This window comes from Artibeus jamaicensis, unplaced genomic scaffold (genome assembly GCF_021234435.1).
Source record: "Artibeus jamaicensis isolate MK-2021 breed Jamaican fruit bat unplaced genomic scaffold, CSHL_Jam_final scaffold_916, whole genome shotgun sequence".
In the NCBI taxonomy this organism is placed as follows: Eukaryota; Metazoa; Chordata; class Mammalia; order Chiroptera; family Phyllostomidae; genus Artibeus; species Artibeus jamaicensis.
The window spans coordinates 1,606,684-1,627,813 of record NW_026522059.1 but is presented as its reverse complement, the minus strand read 5'-3'; the positions used below and the strand labels follow the sequence as shown (position 1 = coordinate 1,627,813).

Below are 21,130 nucleotides of genomic sequence, written 5' to 3'. Positions count from 1 at the left end.
CCAGGCGTGGTGGTGGCAGTGACTCTGGGGCGTCAGCCTCGTTTACCCATCTGGGCCATGGCTACCCTCCTTTGCATTTTCAAAGTTCTGGGTCCAAGCCTTGGCTTGGGCCGAGGTGCTCATCAGGAGCACCCTCTGCGCCGCGTGGCTCTACCCCAGCCCCCCTCCGATGGGGCCGTGGGGAGCCCCGGAGGTTCCAGGGCGGCGCACGCTCGCTGGGGGAGGAGGAAGGCCTTGCGCCCGGCGGCAGGGGCCCCGCCCCGCGGCGGCCAGCGGCCCTCCCCTCTGCCCTTGCATTTCCCCTTCCTCCGCGCCGCTTCCTCTGCGCTGGGTCCTCCGCCGCCCCTTTGTTTGCCGGTCGCGGAGAACCCACAGTTATATTTAGGCGGCAGGTGTGGGAGCCACAACAAGCCAGGTCGCCAGCCGGTCACCGGCCTCCCCGCCCCACGTGATGCCCGGGCTCTATAAATAGCCCCGGGCCGCCCGCCCCGGGAGCCTCCGCGGAGAGCCAGCGCCCCGCACCGTGGGTCTCCTGGTCGGGGCCCGGTTTGGCCCCGTGCGGATGGAGGCAGCGGCAGGACGCCCTCACTCTCCGGTGAGCGGGGCGCGCAGGGCGCGGGCGGGGGGGCGTGCCGGGAAGGACCCCAGCCCCGCCCCGGGGAGGTGGCCGCAGCCCTCGGAACCAGCCTCCACGCGCGCCAGGGGCTCACGCGCCGCGGGACAGGGTGGCCTCACCCGAGCCAGCCCGCGTCCAGGACCCCAGCCCGCCCACGGGCTCGCGCTCCCGCGTTCTCGCCTTGCCCGTCTGGACCCCCCTGAGCCCCAGTCCTCCAGACTCCTGCTTTCATTCCCGGTTCTGGGTCCAGAGGGGCCGGCCCTCCCGGAAACCCTGTGGGTTCCCATTCCTGCTGGCTCCGCAGCCAGCTGTGACCAGGGGTGAGCGTGGTTTCCACCTCCCCGAACTGGCATGAGCACCACTCCTGACTCCTGGACTTGGGCTCGAGGAAACCGGGGAGCACTTTGCTGGCCTGGTCAGGGCCCCACGGAGGGCCTCTGTCTCTCCCTGGGCTGTCCCGTCCTCTGCAGACAGGCAGTGAGGGGCCTCCCCTCACAGGTTCCCAAAGGACAGTTGTTCTGGGCAGGGTGAGGGCTGGAGGAGGCAGGCTGGGGTCCCGGGAGGGGAGCGGGTGTGGGCTGCGGCCGGAAGGCCAGAGGGATGGGCTCCTGACTCCGGTGGCCTGGGGGTGGGCAAGGGGGTGGAGCTGGTGGCCTTGGGTCGTGCTGCCTGGGGAGCTTGCTCAGTGGCCTCACCAAGGAGGCGTGGGTAGGAGGACGGCCTTTTCCTGGGGTGGCCCCAAGGCCTGGTTGAGCCACACAGGGCATCTGGGACCGGACAGTGGGCATCCTGTGTGCTCCCACCTGCGACTGGGAGTCCCAGACCCTGCAGAGGACTGGTGGGTGTGGCAGCTTGGGTAGTGGCCTTTGTCCCACCTCTGTCCAGACCTCTGACCCTAGCCAGCCTAACCCCTCACCTCTAACCCCACTGACACATGACAACTCCAGGCTCCAGTGGGCAGTAGTATGGAGGGGCTCCTAGCCCCTCTCTGCCCAGTGACCCTTGGCCCTCAGGACTCTCCCAGGGACACTGGGCGGCAGAGCCAGGCCACCTGCTGTTGCCCACAGGTGTCCCCAGGCAGGGAGGCAGACAGGCAGAGCCCTGAGGCTTCCTCGGGTCTTCCCCCCTTCATTCTGGCAAACACACATGCACACGCATGCACACGTGTGCATGTGGTGCCGTGCCGCCGCCGCGGGAGGCTCAGGCGTTCGTTCGCTGGCTGTCCTGGGCATCCACAGCAGTCTCTTTCTGGCTGCAGGGTGGCTCCGGCTGGGGCTGAGTGAGGGCAGGACCCTTCTCTGCCTCTCTCCCCTGCCCTGGGGGCACCACAGCCGTGTTGAGCTCTCCCCTCCTGGGACCACCACAAGGGGCAGGGTGGGGGTGAGACATGGCGGCTGCCCTGAGCCGGGGAGCGGCAGTGGCATCTGGGGTCTGAGGCCTTTAGCCCCTCCTGCACCCAGGCTGAGGTCCTGGCGGCCACTGGGTCACAGCTGGAGGGAACTTGGGTGCATCTTGTTTAACCTCTGGGGCAGATGGGGAAACTGAGGCCAGCGTTGAGCCTGTGCGCGGCTGCTGGGGGCCCCAGGCCTGGGCCTCGGGAGCCTAGGAGGGAGAAGCAGGTGTGGGGGTGCTGGGTGCCTGTCTCTGTGGCCTGGCAGCGCCCCGCCCTGGCGCCCTGTCCCAGAGCGACCCCCTCCCGGCCGCCTGTGCTGTCACCTGCTCTGTGTGTGCCCGGCGGCCGGCCCTTGGCTGCTGTGGTCTGTCCCAGTTCTCGGAGCTCCGGGAGGACAGAGCCCGGCTTGTTGACCCCTGTGCCCAGCCAGCCCTGTGGGCGAATGGTGGGGACAGCGGCTGGGGACAGCAGAGAGGCTGTGAGTGGAACCTCACCCACTCGCCCACGGGCCCCAGCCCCTCGGCCCCCATGCCTGCGCCCCTGTGTCCGAGGACCCGCTCGCTGCCCCAGTCACCCAGCTCAGATTCCTCGGTGGACAGGCGGACGTCTCTGGGGTGTGGGTGGGGTGTCTGCTGGTCACGGGCTGGGGGCGCCGGGCTCAGGGTGCTAGGCTTCTGCCGCCACAGACTGCCTGGCACCTGTGTGTTGCGGTTCAGGACTCCCCAAGGGTGTGCGCGTGATCCTGGAACCCTTTCCTCACTCCATCCTGGTGCTGTCCTGTAGCCTAAGGGCCCCGGGCCAGACGGACAGGAGCCGCCTCTCCTCGTGCACTCACGTGGGGAGACCGAGGCCCGAGGAGGGCCTCCCCTTAGCAAGTTCCCGCGGCAGGTCCCGGGGGAAGCAGCGTTGACGAGGTGGTGGGGGTTGGGCAGGCTGACACCCCTCTTGGAGGGCAGGGGCTCTGGTGACCCCTGGTTGTTTCACTTCCTCTTCCCCCACGTCCCCAGACGCTGCCCACTGCTGACCGGCCTGGGATCCATGGAGAGGGCCTCCGGCGGCAGCCCTGAGCGCCGCCGTGTCCAGCGTCCCCGCGCCTGCCGCTGAGGGTGCCCCGTGCCTCTGGCCTGCGCCGTCGCCCTCGCCCGCCCATGGCCTCCACCCGGCCCAGGGCCACCTGAGCCCCCCGTGCCCTGCCAGGACTCACCGTGCCCTGATGGGGTGACGTGACCCAGGCCTACTCCTTGGAGCCGCCCGTCTGCCCGTGACCTCCGCCCCAGGGAGGCCCCGTGGGGCAGTGTGCTTTCCCTTCGGTCCTGGAGGGCTCGGGCCCGCCTGAGGGAGGGGTCGCCCACCCGCCCACCCGCCCACCGATGCAGAGAGGACGTCCCGGCAACCGGTGCGGCGTGGGACGTGGTTGCAGCGGCCAGACTGACTCGGGGCTTTTACAAGTTTTCTTTTCGGAGTTTCTTGACCATTCTTTTCATTTTCGCCCTTTTGTAATTAATCGTTCCTATGATTAATTGTTTATAATTGATTGCCCATCTCTGAGAGGCAGGGGCTCCGATGGCCTGTTAGACTTCTGGGGGCTCTTTCTTGCTTTTCTTTTTTAAAGACTTGGATTTTCTTTTTTAACCATCCTACCCCCTCCCAAGTGTTTGCACAATATTTGTGCTGGGGGCGGGGGCGGATTTTTTAAAAAGCATTTTTCTTTCTTGGACAAGCACAGAGATCCCGTTCTTGGGTTGTGGGGGGCTGGGGACTCTCCCCACCTGCGTCCCAGCCGCCTCAGGGAGCGGCCATGGCCCGCATGAACCGGCCGGCCCCCGTGGAGGTCAGCTACAAGAACATGCGGTTCCTCATCACGCACAACCCCACCAACGCCACCCTCAGCAGCTTCGTCGAGGTGAGTGGGCCGGGCCCGGTGTCCTGCAGACCTGGCTGCACTGCCCTCAGCCTCCTGAGAGCGACTCGTAGCTGTCACCCTTGGTTACAGGATCCCCGAGGGGGACACGAGACCGTCCCCAAGAGCTCAGGGTGAGGACTGCTGGGAGGTCAGTTGGCTCCTTGGGGCCGATGTGTGGGCAGGTGGGCCCCGGGCTGCATGGACCGAGGCAGGTCCAGAGGTGCGAGGGGAGGCCCACGCCCTCAGTTCCTGCAGCGGCTGAGCGGGAGGCCAGCACCATGGCCAGCGCCAGGCCTGCCCAGGCCATAGGAAGCCCACACAGGCCAGGTGGAGGCCTCGGGTCAGCACAGGCCGGGTGGGGGGTCAGGCTGCCTGTGTCCGTGTGGGGAGGAGCTGGGCAAGGGTCCGAGCTGGGGTGTCCGAGGGCCAGAGGGCGTCGCTCGCATCCCCAGCAGAGGGGACCAGGGGTGTCTGCAGAGCCCACGTCCCCTCATGCGGCCTCTGGCGGGAGCCTGGGGGCGGGTCGCGTGCCGAGCTGTGTGCGGAGCTGTTGGGGGCCTCAGCCTCGGCCCTCGGCAGCGTGAGTGCCTGCCACCATTACACACAGAGACCCGGGCGGGAAGGGCCCTGAGGACTGGACGGGGCAGGCGGTGAGCACCGGGCCAGCAGGGTCCTGGACCCCAGACGTGAGCCAGAGGCCCTTTCTATGGCCACGCCCCCACAGCTGGGACCCATGAGGCTGTGGCGGGACCTGGGAGGGGACTGAGTGCAGCTCGAAGCCTGTGGTCGGGCTCTGGGCTCCACGTGAGGCAGGGTCAAGGGTCATCATGTGACTGGGGTCAGGGCTTCGACCCCAGGGGGCACTGAGGGATCTAGGGCACCCCACCACCTCGAGCCTTGCACCCCGCCCTCGAATTCTTGGAGGTGCTCTGTCCTGACCTCACTGTATCCGGTATCCCTGTCGCATGACGGGGAGGCCCAGCAGCTGACTGCTCACCACCCCTGAAATAGCTGTGGGGGGGGAGCAGCCCCTGCACGTGGCCGGCGGGGGGACACCTGCCCTCCCCCGCCCCCGAGTATAAATATCCTGTCCTGGGCCTGGCTGTGAATGGCCTCGACCTTTTCCCTGGGGCTTCCCTGCTGGTGTGTAGGGCCCGCCTCCCCTCTACCACCAGCTCAGCACAGGCGGGCTCTCCCTGTGGCCCCCTCTCCCTGCCCCCGGGGGCCTGCCCCTCCCAGACTGACGGCCTCAGTGTGGGGTTTGGAGGAGCCCTTGGGTGGACCATTCCTGCCCCGAGCCGGGGGGCTGCTCAGAGTGGGGGCTGTGCCAGAGCCCACGGGCCGGCTGGTGGTGTCCTGTCCCTGCTTGGGGACCTGGGAGGTTTGTGTGGAAAATGGGGTCCTGCTGGGTCCTGAGCCCCAAGAGGAGGGGGTAATGTGCTTGAGGCGGGGGTCACCAGGAGCCTGGGTGGGGTGGGAACACCTCCTCTCTGCTCGGAGGGCCAGGGCGTGGCTGCCTCAGAAGGCACTTGCCCCCAGCACGTCTGGGAGCCCCAAAGGCCCCCGCAGTTGCTCCTGTGCCCCAGGCTTTCGGTCCAGGTGGGCCAGCACAGACTGGTCAGGGGGTCACACCCTGAGCCCTGCAGCCCAGCCCGGCCTCCTCCCCTCCCTGCCAGGACCTGAAGAAGTATGGGGCCACCACCGTGGTGCGGGTGTGCGAGGTGACCTACGACAAGGCCCTGCTGGAGAAGGACGGCATCACCGTCGTGGTGAGGGGCGCGTGGTGCGGGGGCTCTGCTGGCGGGTAGGGGCCCCTCTTCGCCTGGACGGCACTGTGAGGCAGGCGCCCTCCGCCCTCCGCCTGCCGCCCGGCAGGTTTGTGCCTGGGCTGTGTGTCCGGTGGACACATCTCCGGGAGGCCCAGGCATCGGGCTGTGTGACTTCCAGTGAGTCACCCCCTCTCTGTGCAGCCATTCCCACCTCCAGAGTGCTTGTCCCCAGTGCCAGGGCAGGCAGGCCTGAGCCTTCTCAGCCTCAGGACAGGCCGCAAGTGGCTTGGCTGTGGGGAACCTCAGGCTGGTGTCAGTGGCCATCTGAGGCCACCGATGCTGGCAGAACTGGGACCGCCGGGGCAGTGGCACTTCGGCAACAACACCCCTTGCAGGGGCGCTTCCCCGTCGGGGGCTGGGGCCGTGACCCCCGCAGCCAGGCCTGGCAGGGACCTGGCCCCACTGTGCAGATGCCCGAGACTCTGAGTGTGGGCCAAGCCGGGAGCCAGCAGCCCCGGGCCGGGCTCCGAGGCCGCCTCTCCGTGGCTGGCTTCCTGTGCCTGGGGCCCTGTCGCTGGGCAGCAGGTGCTGTGGGAGGGAGGCGCGGGCGCACCTGGCGGCCCCCTGGCGGCTGCCTGTGGAGGCCGAGGGAGGGACTCTTGGGCTGTTCCCTTGGTCCCTGGCCCTGGGGACCCGAGTCCACGCGGAGGGTGGGTGGCTGTGCTGCCACGTCCCCGGGGGTGGGTCTCATGGCACCTCTCTGGCACAGAGCTGCCCGACTGAGGCTTGACCCAGCTCTGCTCCGGCCTCAGCCACCTGGGCACCAGAGGCCCCTGGCCCTGCAGGGACCCTGTCTTTGGCAGTTGTCACTTTCTAACCTCCAGTCAGCTGTTTGGAATGGCAGAAGGAACTGGAGCTTTGGGGTCACACAGGCTCTGCCTGAGCCCCGCCTCTGCCCCCTCCCAGTCCTGTGACCTTGGCGTGCTCTGGAGGACTGGGAGCAAAGCGCGGGCGGAGCCTCTCCGGACAGGGGGCCGGCGGCCCCTCCCCGCCTTCCACTGCAGTGGGAAGGGTTTGGTCAGATGCGAGGCGGTGAGGCAGGCTGCTTTCAGCCCGGCGTTGCCGTCTCTGGAGCCTGCGGAGAGGCTGGCCTGAGCCCCGCTGGCCCACCCACCTGTGGGGCGGGGTGCTCAGGGCTGCTGCCCTCCGCAGGACTGGCCGTTTGACGATGGGGCTCCCCCGCCTGGCAAGGTGGTGGAGGACTGGCTGAGCCTGCTGAAGGCCAAGTTCTGCGATGACCCGGGCAGCTGCGTGGCCGTGCACTGCGTGGCAGGCCTGGGACGGTGAGTGGGGGGCACAGGACTGCCTTCTAGAGGGTTCCCAGACACGGGCCTCCTGCAGCCTCAGAGGGAGGAAGTCCTTCCTGAAGTCTGACTCCAGTCCCTCCTGCTGTGGTTGCAACTTTGTCCCTGCCCTTTGGCAGAAAGGAGCTGCTGGCCCTACCCCTCCCCAGGCACAAAGTCCCCAATCCCACTACACAGCCTGGGTTTGATGAAAGCAACTGGCCGAGGGAGGACCGGCTGAGCAGGGCTGGTAACTGAGTATCAAGTTCTTATCCTGAGCTCAGCACAGAAAGGTTGCCTGGCCTACTCTAGGTCACACAGCAGGGCTAGGAGGGAATGGGATTTGGACCAGTTGGTGAGCTGAGCTTCGAGCCTGCACCCTTCACGGGGGAGGGAGGGGCACTGGGGGGAGTCTGGGCGGCCGGCTACCGAGGGTGAAGGCTTCAGCCCCGTGTCTCCAGCGGGTAGCCTGTCGGGAGGGAGGTGCCAACAGGCCTGGATCACCCAGCCTTGCTGTCTGCCCCCAGGGCTCCGGTCCTCGTGGCTCTAGCCCTCATCGAGAGCGGGATGAAGTATGAAGACGCCATCCAGTTCATTCGACAGTGAGTGGCCAAATGAGGCTGGTTGGGTGAGCTTTGGGGTCCAGGTTGGAGGGGGCGCCCCACCCTGCCGAGCCCAGACCCCTGCCAGCAGTACTCCTGACCCTGGGGCCGGGGCAGCTCCTGAGAGGCCTCCTGCCCCTGTGCACCCTCCTGGCCCCGAGGGCGCAGGGCTGGGACGCCGCCTGGAGGGCTGCCCTGGGTGTGGGGTCCATCTCCCAGGACGGGGGCAGGGCTATGCTGGGGGGCGGGGGAGGGGGGAGGGCTGGGCCGTGGTCCCTCAGCCCGAGGCCGAGAGAGTCAGGACGGGCTGGGCCATGCTGCAGGAGTGAGTGGGCCCGACTCCAGCCACTGAGAGCCACACAGGGTGTCCCTGCTCTTGGGACCCATCCGATGCCATCAGTGGGGGCAGCCCATCTCCTGTGGCGTCACCAGATCACAGAGACAGCCACAGTGGACCATGTGATGGCTCTCGTAGCTCTGCCTGGCACACGCGTGTCTCTTCCACTCACATTTCATCGGCCAGAGCGAGTCCACAGTCACATTTGAGGTCCTGGGCAGTGGACGGCTGACCTGCAAGGAGCTCGGTGCACAGCCCCAGGCACCTGCCGCACCCTGTCCTTGAGGTCCCTCCCTCCCAGACAGCAGGTTTGTTCAGGCTTCACCTGCCCGTCCTCCAGCGGCCAGCGGCCAGTGGCCAGGGGGGGCGTGGGCACCTGGGTAAACATCCTGTCCACCGAGGTGGGGACCACAGAGACAGGGAGCTCAGGGGGTCAGCCTGCAGGAGGGGACAGCCAGGTGAGTCGGAGGCCAGCAGGGGTCACGGCAGGCGACTGGGGAGGTGGGCCTGGCAGTGGGAACAGTTCTGGCAGCAGGACAGGCTCTGCTCCAGCCCCCTGGCCCCTCCGGCCTCCAGCTCCCTGCGGCAGGGCAGGTGGCCGAGCCTGGTCCCACCCAATCCCCACCCCAGGCCTGTCTCCCCAGGAAGCGGCGAGGAGCCATCAACAGCAAGCAGCTCACCTACTTGGAAAAGTATCGGCCCAAACAGAGACTGCGGTTCAAAGACTCGCACACACACAAGGCCCGATGCTGTGTCATGTAGCTCGGGCGCTGGGGCCGGGCTGCCCACCCGGCCTCCCCCAGCAGTGCCCCGGCGCCCCCGCCTCCCACCCTGCTCCACCCAGGCACCCTCGTCTCTGCCCGTCTGTCCCTGCGTCCGTCTGCCCATCTGCCACTTTTTAGGCCCGCCCTTCCTTTTGTCTCTGGTCTGCCCCGTGTGTCTGTCTCACTGAGGTGTTGTCCGGGGCCCTGGCCTTTCTGCTGTCACCCTCCCTGCCCGGCTCTTCTCTCTGGCCTTTTGTTGGGGGCGGGCATACTTTTTAACCACTGGGCCCAACCCCTCCTCCGCAGCCCCTCGCCCTGACCTGCTCTCGGTCCCTTAGATGATTGGGTCTGAGGGCGGCCAGTTATTCCGGACACTCGAAGGCAATAAACCAGGACCCTGTGGCTGTGTGTGCGTGGTGAGGTCGGGTCGCCCAGGGAGGCTGCTGTCCAGGCTGCTCTGGGCCGCCCCCTGGTGTCCATGCTGGGTCCTGCGCTCTCCTGCTTAGGGACAGGGGACCTCCCTGACACAACAGAGCAGGCAGGGCTCCCAGGCTGCCCTGTTGATGTGCAGAGGCTGGGACCTAGTGGCCAGTGTGTGGTTTCCCTGTGCTGCCCTCAGCAAGTGCCCTCATCTCGGGCTTTGAGGACTGGAGGGAGCGGGGGACGGCGGCCGGCTCGGCTTCCTGTGTCCAGGCTGCCCTCACCTGGATCTACCTGCCTGGCCTGCCCCTTCCTCATCGCCCCCTGTACCCATGCTGGGGTGGGGGCTTGCCCAGCACCCCACGCTCTCCCCACTCCTTTTCCCAGGGGACGAGGTGGGCCCAGGAATGGGGGCCCAGGGTGAGGCCTTGGGAGAGACCCGGACCCTGGCAAGGCAGGTGTCCCCTAGCTGGGCCCATTCTGTGCTTGTAGGGCAGGCCTGGGGCTGCACCTTGCTGGGGCCCCTGGGCGGGGCCTGCCCCCCAACCTCGGTCCCCCGGCCTGCTGCGGCAGGCCTGGGGGGAAGTGCCGGTGCTAGGCCAGGTCCCCGGCGCCTGGCTATGCAAAGTGCGGCCACCTGCCAGGAGGAGGTGGCCCTGCCCGGCACCGGACTCGGCCCCCGGGAGCCTCGGCTTCCCGGAGGGGCTTGCCCATCCCCAGCATGGAGGAGGCCCTTCTACCCAAAGACCTCCGGAGGGCGGCCAGTGGGTCAGACCACAGAAGCTCTTTTTAGGGGAGACAGCACCCCCAGACTGCACCCACCGGCCAAACCCAGGGGACCCTCCTCCCCGGCCCCTTGTTTAGTGTGGGGGGCAGGGCGCCCAGCCACTGAGGAGCTTTTCAGGGGCTGGGGGCAGGGGACAAGCCGCCTGGTCCTCGAAAGATGTGGAGGTACCATGGCGGGTGAGTGGGGAGGTGCTCCCGGTGGGAGGTGGCTGGATCGAAGGCGGGAGGCGTCAGTGGGGCCCTGGAGAGGACAGAAGGTGGGCAGGCTAGGCTGGGGGTGGTCTTGGTGGGGCAGCCGGCTGGTCTGGTCCAGAGGGAGGCCTCCAGGGATGAGGCCAGCAAAGGGCATGCTGCCCATTTCACAGGATGGAAAACCGAGGCTGAGGGAAGGGCCAGCTGAAGGTCAGGTGGGTCTCCAGGAAGTTGGACACTGCCAGGGAGACCTCTGGGTCTACCTTCTGAGGGGCCTGGGGCGGAAGGCCTTCCTGCCCATTTCACAGGTGGAACAGTGGAGGTAACACAGCTCATCTAGCTGTTCAGGCTGCATGAGGAGGGTCTGACCCCGGGCCCCAGTGGTTCTGCTGCCAGCCCGGCGCCAGCCTGGACTGGGGCCGGGAGGATGGAGGCAAGAGTGGAGGGGGGCAAAGGCCCACAGGGCTCCTTCCTCACCGGCCGCCTGTGGGCCTGAGCTGGCGACGGTTGGAAGCCTTGGGGGCACCCTGACGAATGGCCCCTTCTGCTGGGATCTCGGGGCCTGCTGTCCTCGGGGTGCCCACAGCGCCCAGGTACTGGCAGGCTGCGGCTTGGGCTCCGGTCGGGTGCAGCCTCTGCGAGCAGAGTAGCTGGCATGTGCAGGGCCCCACACCCCGGGCCTGGCCCTGTCCCCCGGCCCTGTCGGTGTCTGCCGGGCTGGCCTTGGTCCCCCCCGGGGAGGGTGGGCAGCGAGCTGACAGGTGGGACACTTCTCTGTGGAATCTAGATCTTTCTTTCAAATGGAAAAATGTTATGCAACCAAGCTTTGTGCAGAGGGGCAGCGCTGGCCAAGTGGTGGGCGTGGGAGGGGAGGCTGAGGGAGGCGGCGGGCGGTCACTTCTGGCTGGCCGCCACTTGTGGGAGGAAGCTGAGCTGCCTGGTGGCGAACCCCTGGATGCCAGGCTCTGGCTCCTTCTGAAGACCTTTGAAAGCTCCAAGAGGGGGGAACCTGTCAGAGGTGACCCCCAGCCCTGCCCGGGGTGGGGGGAGGAGAGGGCCCTCTGCTCTGTCAGGTGGGGTGGAGGGGCAGAGTGGGCCCAGGCTCCACCTCTTCCACCTTCTAAGCCTGGGGGGGCTTCTGTTCCCAACCCCACCCACTCTGAGCCCCTCACACTTGGGTGCCCACCCATAGCTTCCGGTGGTGTGGGTGGGCCCGGGTGGGCCTGTCCCACAGTGCTCACTGGAGAACAGCAGCTTCAGGTCCCCCGAGTTCACCACCTGGGACACGGCCTGGGGGTGGTAGCAGGTGGCGTAACCTGTGAGACACACAGAGGAGAGCGTGCTGGCCGGAGGACGGGGGTTTGAGGGCGGGCCGGGGCTCCCTGTCTTCTTTGGGGGGTCAGACCCACCCCTGCTCGTCCGAGGCCCTCCTCCCAGCACCTTTCTTCTGGGCCAGGTGCAGAGGCGTGGCCAGTGCTAGGTGGGAGGAACAGGGCAGGAGAGGCAGGCAGACGGGGCAGGCATAGGGGTGTCTGAGTCCGGGCACCCGCAGTCACCTAGGAAGAGCGCTGCCCAGGTCTTGAGGTGGTGATTGCGGCTGTGCAGGTAGCTGAGGGCCTGTGACAAATGGATGCTGAACTCCTCCTGCCTCTGGGTCAGCTGGCCAAGGGGAGCATGCATGTCATGGCCTGGGGTCAGCTCCCCCACACCACCTCCCGTTCCCAGCTGCAGCCCAGTGCCCCGCACCGACACCCAAGGCCCCTCACCAGGTGGGACCAGAGGAAGTGGCGGGCGCTGAGGCCCCTCTCCCAGGCCAGGGTGCAGAAGAGAGTGTGTGGCAGCCGCCAGCGGAGCAGCAGGGAGCAGCGGTAGAAGGTGAACTTGGCCTGCTGCAGGGACAGCAGGGAAGGGTCACCAGGGGCCGGGGTCTCACAGCCAGGGGACCAGGATTCAGGGTGGGGTCTGAGGAAGGCTGCCAGGCCGGGCTCCTTCCCCGACAGTCACCCTCCTGCCTTACTGTCCTCTGGCTGCACCCACTCGGCTCCTGCTCACAGCCTCTGGGGAAGCCCCACCCCCTGGCCACTGCACTGGGGTCCAGGCTGCACCCAAGGCAGCTCCCCTGTTTTGTTTCCAAACTGGCTGCTCATTGTCTAGCTCCCTGATGGCCAGGGAGCCTGGGAAGGCTGAGCTGTCTTAATGGCCTGGGCCAGGGTACGGCCTGGCACACGGGGCTCCACCCACATTTTCACAGGTTCAACGAGCAACCTGAGCCCTGACCAGGTGCCAGGTGCAGTGGACAAGGCATGAACAGAACAGGCTGGTCCCGCTCACAGAAGGCACAGCTGCATGTGCACACCTGGGTGCGGGCATGTGCGTGCACATGGGGAGGGTGGACGATAGTGTGCTTTTGTGTGTGTGTGCACACAGGGCAGGCAGGTGGGAGTGTGCAAGTGTGTGTGCGTGCACACAGGGAGAGCAGGCAGACCGGAGAGGAGACCAATGCAGGAGCCAAACCTGCTGCCCCAGGGGCAACCCCTCAGTCCACAGCCCCCTGGCCCCCGGCCCTCCAAGGCAAAGGCCCCTCAGTAGGCGCTGACCGTGATGACGGCTGGACAGCGGTCCTTCAGGTGCAGGAGCAGGGGCACCATACTCTGGTGGACCTGGGTGCGCAGGCTCCTGGGTTCCCTGCCTGCCATCGATGCCACCAAGTCCCCAAACAGTGCCATGGCCGCCGCCCGGACACCCTCCCGCTCCTGCAAGCCAGGGGGCAGAGTCACCACCAGAGCTGCCCGCGGGTCCCCACCTCCACCCAGCTTGGCCCCCCACCCAGGCTGTTATGGGGACGGGGCTCAGCTCCCTCAGCAGGACACCTTCTTCAGGCTTGGTGTTGCCGGGGCAGGGCCATGACTCCCCCCACAGGCAGGGCTGGTGGGCTGTGTCCCTGCCACCCTCACACAATCACACCCTGCCAACCCAAGGGTCACAAGTGCATTATGGGGGCGAGACTTAATCCCTTATTTCCCAGTGAAGGGAAAACAGTTCTCAGAAACATGAAGACCCATCTGCCGTGAGGCCCTGGTGGGGGCCTGAGACTGAACCGCGGCTCGGGCTCTGGCTGCAGAGAAGGGCCGAGTGCCACCTGGTGGCCGTGAAGCCAGCTCCACACACTGGCGTCGGAGCCTCCGTCCCCTGCCCTCGCTGCAGGACAGCCCGGGCTCTCCCTGCCTTTGAGGCACAGGCCCAGGAGTGGGGGTGCTGCATCCCTGCTGGGGCACACTCACGTCGTCAAAGAAGGAGCGGGCGTTGACGGCCACGGAGAGGCTCTGGGCCCCCACGCCCTGCGCCCCCAGGCGGTGCAGCACCTCAGACACGGTGCCCATGAGGTGCACCACCACGGGCTCGCTGTTCTGGAAGAAGCCGCTGAGGAAGTGCGGCAGCTGTCTGCGGAGCAGGCTTCCCTGGGGATGGGGGGTATGGCGGGTGCTGTGGGCCGAGGGTGCCAGGACCGGCGGCCCTGTGCCCCCAACTCCTGCCCTGCCAGTTGGATCCACACACTCAGGGTCCCCTAGCGATGTCCCTTCCCAGGCTGCTGCCCTGGCCCTGTGTCCCTCTGGGGTGTGGAGCCACCCTGGCCCCTATCTACAGATGAGGAAACTGCGGCCCAGAGCAGTGAAGTCATGTCCCTAACCACACAGCTGGGAGGGTCAGAGCTGGGATTGGACCTGTGTCCTGGCCACTCTGGGGTGGCGGGTGTGCACCAGCCAGGGGCCCCGCGCCCTTACCTTCTCCGGGTGGAAGAGGATGTTCCCCAGGCCCTGCAGGCTTAGCGCCCGGACCTCGGGGCTGGGGTCCCTGAGACTCTGGGCCAGCAGGGTCAGGGCGTCCTGCTCAGAGAGCACCTCCAGCAGGGCAGGGCTGTGGAGGAACTGGGGCCCCCCCCGAGGGCAGGAGGCTCAGGCTTGGCGCCCGCGCCCAGGAGCGGGGCTCTAGGACTGGGGTCTGGTGGGGCTTTTGGGGTCGGGGGAAGCTGACCAGCACCCTCTGGGCATCTTGGTTAGCAGGTGTTTGAAACCCACCTCCAAGCTGGCTCGAGTCCTCAGCAGGTTGCTGGAGAAACCGAGGCTCAGACAGGGAAAGGGCCTCACCTGAGGCCACACAGCAAGGCTGGGGCCAATGTCCCTCACTGGCCTGGCCCATGGCACCCTCTGGGGACAGGGCCCCATGGAGGGTGACCCAGACATCCCTGCTGGTGGGATGGGGTGGGGAGCAGGACCGAGCTACAGTTGGGAGGGGTGCCCCACGACCCCCACTCTGTGCCGCCCCCAGCCCCCCACTGCAAAGCCAGCTGCACTCCGCCCCGTCTGCCTCCAACCCCCTCCTCTCAGGTCTCACCCAGGGGTGGACCCAGGCCCCAGGAGGGGGGACAGGTGGGGTTTCCTGTAGGGCTGAGGCCAGGGAGGGAAGGGCTCTGGGGCCTGAGAGGTGGGGGGTCCAAGCAGGGGCCCGAGTGGGAAGGAGGAGTGTTGGGGGTCTGTTTGGGTGGGCCTGCCCCTTGTCCGGTGGGGTCCTTGTGTGGGTCCTGATGGGGTGCTCTGACAGCTGGGGGCAGGGCTCAGGCCGGGACCTGCCTCGTTGAGGATGAGGATGGCCACCTTCCGCTCCCGCTCCTCCCGGCTCCTCAGGCCGTGCAGCAGCTGGCGGGTCACGTCCTTGACCTGCCCGCAGACGCCCTGTACTATGGCCCTGGGGGGATGCAGGGTCAGGGGACAGGGCCTGGTTTATAGGAGAACCTGGTGCCCACCTTCCTGCCACCACCCGACCCAGACGGGTGGGGTGGGCACCACCCCTGAGAGTGAGCTCCCGGCCCCTCTGCACTCACTACCCGCCAGGCTGGGGCTGGGGGTGGGGGAGACAGGACCAGGCACGGCCCTTGTCCCCGAAAAGGCCTGGGGCTGGGCCGGGGCCGGGGCCAGGGCTGGGCGAGACGCCTGTACCCACAGGCTCTCTGTGCGTGTGTGGGACTGGGCATGGGGGCACCCATCTGCCACACCCAAGGGCCGTGAGTCCTGGGGCTGCTCCCCCAGGTCGCCCCTGGGGTCACCACAGCCAGTCAGCCCTCCCTGCCTAGCCCCGCCCCCACCTGGCCAGGAGGCCCACGCCCTTGGAGTAGGTGTCCATGGCGGTGAAGAGGGGCCAGGCGTCCTGCAGCTCCAGCTGGGCGAAGCTCTGCCAGTGGCCCGTGGTGGCCAGCAGGCTCCTCAGCGCCTCCAGGGACATGCTGCAGGGGGGCAGCAGGGTCACGGGGCCAGCCCCGCCCCGGCGGCTCATTCCCACCCTCGTTCACAGAGCAGGGCAGGTTTCGGAGTCACAGGCTGAGGGGGGTCCCTGCCAGGCCTTGGGTGAGGGTCCCCTTTAAATGTGGGTTGAAGAGCCCAGAGAACGCACAGCGGGGAGGGGGAGGCGGGCTGTGCTGGGCGGCATCACTGAAGCCCAGAGGAAGGTCTGCCTGCACCTCCTGACGCCGCTCTGCTCTTAGAGGGGCAGCTCCACGGATGCGTGCCCGAGTGCTGGGCAGCGACCGGTGGTCCCTCCGGGCCCTTCCCCTCACGGGCTTGGAAGACCCTGTGCGGCCACCCTCCCTGCAGACCAGGAAGCCTGTCCTGGTCACACAGCCCGGCCGGCTGGGGTGGCAGGACTAGAGTCGGGCCAGACGCCTCGCTCCCAAACTGCACTGTGATGTCAGGGCCACGGTCCCAGGCCCCGCAGGGGGGCTCAGGGGCAGGCCGGGAACATAGGTCCCCAGAAAGCAGGGCACGCTGTGAGCAGATTTGCAAGAGCAAGGGTCAAAGGGTGACATGCCACCCCAGCGAGTCCCTGGTGCCACCAACCCACGCGCCGGCCGGCCGGACCACTTGCTCCGAGCCCCGCCGCTCAGAGAGGGAGCGGTCTCCAGGTCCTCCTCGGGCTCAGCCTCAGAGTAGGGACGGAGCCTGGAGAAGGGCACTTGGGGGCGGGGTGGCGTTTTGTCCCTTTCTGACAACTGGGAAGCTTCCAGTTTCAAAATGGCCTGTCCCTGCAGCCACAGCAGGGCTTCCGGGAAGGTGGTGTGGTCTGATCTGGGGGTTCTCGGGGGTTCTGCGGCTCGCTCTGCGGAAGAGGCAGGCGGGAGCTGGGAGACGCGCGGCCGCCCTCATTGGTGGGGGAAGCCGAGGCCCGGGGGCCCACCCCGAAGCTTCCTCCTGCCCTACCCCCCGCCCCGAGTTCGGGCGGAGGCTGGCTTGTCAGCTCATTAGAGAAGATTCATGCGCAGGTGATATGACTGAGGAAGGAACTTTATGTGCTTTCAAATCCAGAAGCGATATGAGAAGAAGTGGTACTTTTTCCCAGTGACGCCCTTGGGGAGAGCTGTTAAGACTGACAAATCACGTGAAGCACATCATAACACAAACAAATGAAAAGAGTCGGGCCCCTGCGGCCTTTAAGCCTTGCTGATCGGGTCCCCCCGGCTGCCGTGTGGCGCAGAGGGGAGCTGAGCCTGTCAGCCTCACCTTGGCTGAGCAAGGCAGGACCCGACTGGGGTGGACTGGCCACGACATCAGCGCGAGACTGTTCCAGCATCGAGGGACATGCCCAGGGGACCCAGAAGGGCACTTGCCTCCGTGAGTTAGGCAGCGGCCAGGCAGTGCCCCCGCCAGGAGTGGGGAGGGGCAGGAAGGACCCTCCCTCCCGGGTTCGGAGGGAGCTCAGCCCTGTGCACGCCTGGGACTTCTGGACCCTGCAGCTGTAAGAGTAAGCGCCCCATGGTGGCGCATAATTTGCTCAGCCCCAGGACCTGCCGACACCCTACCTCTGGGCACTGGGCATGGCCGCCTCCTGGGCCTTCCGGCTGGGCTGGGGCTCCCTGGGCAGGTGCAGCTCCAAGATGTAGTGCACCTGGGCGAGGAAGGCCAGGAGCAGCTGGGGGTAGGCCTCCTGCACCGTGTCCTTGAACTCTCGGGCGAGCTGCAGCTTGCACAGTGTGTTCATGGCCTGTTGGGTGGCAGGGGGCACTGAAGCTCCCTCGGCCTGGAGCCCGGGGGCCAGGCCTGCTGACCCACCTGTGGCGGGGCTAGGAAGTGAGCTCCTTGCCCCGGGGCTGTGCCAGTACGACCTGGGCTTGTGGGGAAAGCTGGGGGGAGGGGGGTTCTGACAGGGTGGTGGGGCCTGTGGGAGGTGGCCTCTAAGGCGCCTCCAGAACTCGCAGCCCCAGAGCCCAAGCCACCCCGTGCCCGCCGCTCTGCTGGAGCCTGAAGCCCCGAGTCCATACCACACACCTGCCCGAGCCCTGCAGGACCACCTGTCTCACTGCGCAGAGGGGTCCCGGGCCCTCAGCCAGGAAGTGGGAGTCGGGTCTGGACCAGGGGGCCTGGCAGTTCCCCAGTCAGGCCTGGCAGGGCAGGGCTGGGTGTGCCCCCTCCCTGGGTCCCCACCCACCTCGGGCACCCAGCCCCTGCTGGTGTGGGATGCCTGTGTGCAGTCACCTCAGCCCAGTGGCAGTGGGTGACAGCCCTGGGGGTGGGGGCAGAGACTCACCGCCATCGAGCGCAGGGGGGCCTTCTCCTTAGGCTGGGGGCCGCTGTTGCTGGTCTGGGTGGGCAGTGGCCGCTCCTGCAGCCACGCCAGCAGCGTGGCCAGCACCCGGCGGCTTCCAGGCGGCTCGGCCCCCAGGGCCCTCCACAGCTGGAAGGTGTGGCTGTGGGTAGAGAGGGGGGGGGCTCAGCCCTGTCATTGCACTGCAGTGACCAGGGCGTCAGGGCTGGAGTGATGTGGCGGGGGGCGGGGGCCATGGAAGGTGTCCCTGGTCCCTATTCTTGGGTCTCCCCACTGTCAGGGTCTCTCCCCTCGGTCCCTCCCAGCCCAGCCGAAGACTCTAACTCTGTCTGTCCCTGTCTCGGTCCCAGGCTGGCAGGGCAAGTCCAGCTGGCTCTCAGGGCCATCGTCCTCTGATCCCTGTCCTCTTTCCTCTCCTGCCTCTGGACCCATGCTTGGAGCACGCCGCCCGCCCCCCGCCTCCTGCCCACTTCTGCTCTGCCTGGGGCTCGCCATAGTCTTTTCCTCCCGGAAGCCTGCCTGGCTGCCTCCTCCTGCGCCCGGGTGTGCGGGGGTCCAGCCCCCCAGCCCTGCCCAGCCAGTGTCAAGTGAGGGCCCATTGCTGGTATGTGCAGAGAGCTCGGCAGTGTTCTGGGCCCATTTTGCAGGTGGGGAAACTGAGGACTGTGCCTGATCAGGGCTCTGCATTGTTAACTGGGGAAATGGGACTGGAGGCCAGGTCTGCATGGTCATGGGGCCCTTCGCCTGGTCCTGGGGCGCAGCCCGGTGAGACCCGGGGAGGCAGGCGGCCTTGGGGCTCCCAAGAGGGGGGAGACTTCGACCGTGCTCTGTTTCCTGTGCTGGGGGTCCTGTGGGCCTGAGTGCCGGGTCGAAGGGCCTGGAGGGGCAGCAGGGACTCTGGGATGCTGGGCAGGGCTGGGAGGCCATAGTGGGTGGACGGGCTGAGCTCCGACACCCAGCTTTAAGACAGAACCATGAGGGGCCACCCTTGAGCCCTGGGGAAGCCCCAAGCGACCCCAGGCTGGGTGAGCATAACAGATCGTGGGACTCCGGGAGACCCCTGAGTGGGGTCGAGGTCCACCTGGGGCCTGTGGGGTCAGAAGGGCCTGGGCTCCAATGCCCTCTCCACTCCAGTCCATCTGTGTGACCTTGGGCAAGGCCCTTCACCTCTTTAGGGCGCAGCTGTCTCCAGAGGCCTAAGTGAGATGCTTCTCCAGGGCCAAGGGTGCCCAGGGGCCAAAGTCTCTAGTCTGCTCCCTGTGGGCGTCTGTCACTCAGCTGGCGTGTGTGCTGAGCACTGTCCCGCCCAGGCAAGTCCCAGAGGACTCAGCAACGGCAGGGCCTGTCCAAGTTCCTGACCATGTGGGAGTGGCCCCCCCGTCTGGCATGGACAGCAGGCGAGGGTGGGCAAGGCCCCAAGTGCAGAAAGCAGGGTGGGGTGGGGGGGGCAGAGGGAGGTGCCTCTGGCATGGGCAGTTTTAAAAGGGGCTGTTGGGGAAGTTTCAGCAAGAAAGGGGCGCAGACCCGGAGCTGAAGCGGCCTGGGGAGCCGTGCAGCTCAGGGGTGGGGGGCCTGCCCTGGATGACACATCCCACGTCAGCGTGAGTCACACACTCGACGCAGAGAAAAAAAGCCGGATACCAGAACACGGGAGGGAACGCGCTACACGATTTCTGCTCACACTCTCAAGCCACACCGTACTATCTCTGCACTTCTAAGAAGCAAAATTACCCACGATGGGAGTGTAACCACAGCGGGGGACCCGAGGGCGGTCCGTCCACTGTAGATGTGACAACACTCGGCCAGTGTGCGGGGCAAGGAGACGAGCTCTTCCGAGGACTCGGTCGCAAAACCTGCTACGGGGTCTGGTTCGCACCACCCCCGTGGCCCCCAGAGACCTCCAGGAGAGAGTTTAAATTAGAAAGGTCCTGAGGCTGTCATGCCCTCAGGTGACAGAGAAGCCACACAGAGCCAGGTGTAAGGCATCACCCTCATCACAAGCTCTCCCGCTGCAGAGACGGCGCCATGTGGAAAGTGCTTCTGAGAAGGGAGGAAGTCGGGAATACATTTCCACACACAGAAACCAACGATCGGACTCCTGGAGGGGACCGGGGTGGCTGCTGGGGTCCCCGCCTCTGCAGCCCTCCTGGAAAGCCCGGCGGCTGTGGCTCGGTGGGTGGGCGTCGTCCCATAAAGTGAAAGGTCACCGGTTTGATTCCCGGTCAGGGCATGTGCCTGGGTTTTGGGTTCGGTCCCCAGTCAAGGTGCCTACTGAAGGCAACCCATCGATGTTTCTGTCCCTCTCTCCCTTCCTTCCCCCCTGTGTTAAAAAAAAAAGTTCCTTGAAAACCAACACAGAGAAGGAAGAAGGAAAAAGCAGGATGACACAAAACCTGTGACCTCACAGAATGACCAACCCCAATGCCGCTACCAGCAGGAGAGGAAAATGCCGGCCCCAGCATGTCATCCCCGCTCCACAGCGGCCCCCCCGCCCCCACCAGGTGATGGCAGATGGATGACGGCAGGTCTGGTCTGAGGGGCAGTCCCCAGCACACACAGCTTTGGGGAGGGAGGAAGGGCAATAGGGAAAGCCCCCTTTCGGAAGTTAAGTGGTAAAGTGAAAGACCCAAAAGGTGGATATGTAAGGGGCCGCATGAGAAAAGGGGGCCCGGGCCACTGCATGACACCGGACCCTCTCATCGCCCAGCAAGCCAGAACGTCCACCAAGTGGTCTGGGTTCTGCTGTGCTGACAGAAGAGGGTGCCATTGAACTTGGAATCCTGTGAAAGCTCCAATTGTGTCTTAGATGAACAGGAACAAAATGAGCAGGTCCATAGAGTAATTGCAAAGAAATCAGGAGGCGAGATCAGCACACAGCGGCCGACGAGGGGACTCTCTCCATGGAAACCGCCGCGATGCAGAGAGACCTGTCAGAGGACGCGCCCAACGTGGTTCGACGCACGCGAGCAAGCATTTAAAGATATGAATGCCCGCCTTGGATTATAATTGAAAAGATACATAAATAAGGGAAGAAAAGAGAGTTGATTGAATTCAGGGAAGAGATGGAAGAAATGACAAACTTGTATCAGAAAAAAAGAAAGCCAACCACAAGGTGCCCCGGGGAGATAAGACTCGAATGGAAATTTAGCAAGGGGCCTTGTGGAAAAGCAGTAAAACAATCCAGAGAACGGAAGTGAGCGCAGGAAAGGGGTCCCAGGGCCAGAGAGGAAGCCGTGGGCATGGCTGGCTGGCGGCGGGCTGGCGGCGGACCGGTGGCACACCGCGGCACTTGGATCACCGCGCTCCGAGGAAGCATGACCACAGCGAGACAGAACTAACCTTTAAAAGTGCAACCGAGAGGACTTTTCAGAAGCAACAACAACAGAACAAACCCAAACGTTCAAGGAACTCACCG

General features: G+C 66.1%; 2 protein-coding genes across 4 annotated transcripts in view; one reads left to right on the top strand and one right to left on the bottom strand.

Annotated features, from left to right (window-relative positions):
• Positions 1-291: 291 nt before the first annotated feature.
• On the top strand, positions 292-9,129 carry PTP4A3 (protein tyrosine phosphatase 4A3). Of its 3 annotated transcripts, XR_005085468.2 has the most exons (7): positions 293-595; positions 3,017-3,912; positions 5,589-5,681; positions 6,894-7,024; positions 7,552-7,626; positions 8,102-8,271; positions 8,608-8,694. XR_005085468.2 is itself a non-coding variant. In XM_037166652.2 (6 exons), exons 2-6 carry the CDS (start codon positions 3,808-3,810, stop codon positions 8,723-8,725), a joined length of 522 nt encoding a protein of 173 aa, XP_037022547.1. In that variant the 5' UTR covers positions 297-595; positions 3,017-3,807; the 3' UTR covers positions 8,726-9,129. The 3 variants fall into 3 exon arrangements, 2 of the variants coding, with proteins under 2 accessions (XP_037022549.1, XP_037022547.1); XM_037166652.2 differs by lacking the exon at positions 8,102-8,271 and having other exon boundaries at positions 297-595; positions 8,608-9,129; XM_037166654.2 differs by lacking the exons at positions 5,589-5,681; positions 8,102-8,271 and having other exon boundaries at positions 292-595; positions 8,608-9,129.
• A 1,890-nt stretch (positions 9,130-11,019) lies between these two features.
• Positions 11,020-21,130, bottom strand: part of LOC119064661 (maestro heat-like repeat family member 5) — a 31,028-nt gene continuing 20,917 nt past the window's right edge. Inside the window, exons 22-32 of the mRNA XM_053660934.1 lie at positions 17,698-17,857; positions 16,973-17,154; positions 15,266-15,409; positions 14,754-14,868; positions 13,908-14,051; positions 13,407-13,583; positions 12,723-12,878; positions 11,892-12,014; positions 11,682-11,784; positions 11,367-11,441; positions 11,020-11,117 (exon numbers count right to left, since the gene is read on the bottom strand). Of these exons, the coding sequence (XP_053516909.1) occupies positions 11,020-11,117; positions 11,367-11,441; positions 11,682-11,784; positions 11,892-12,014; positions 12,723-12,878; positions 13,407-13,583; positions 13,908-14,051; positions 14,754-14,868; positions 15,266-15,409; positions 16,973-17,154; positions 17,698-17,857 (1,477 nt within the window). The remainder of the gene's footprint in view (positions 11,118-11,366; positions 11,442-11,681; positions 11,785-11,891; positions 12,015-12,722; positions 12,879-13,406; positions 13,584-13,907; positions 14,052-14,753; positions 14,869-15,265; positions 15,410-16,972; positions 17,155-17,697; positions 17,858-21,130) is intronic.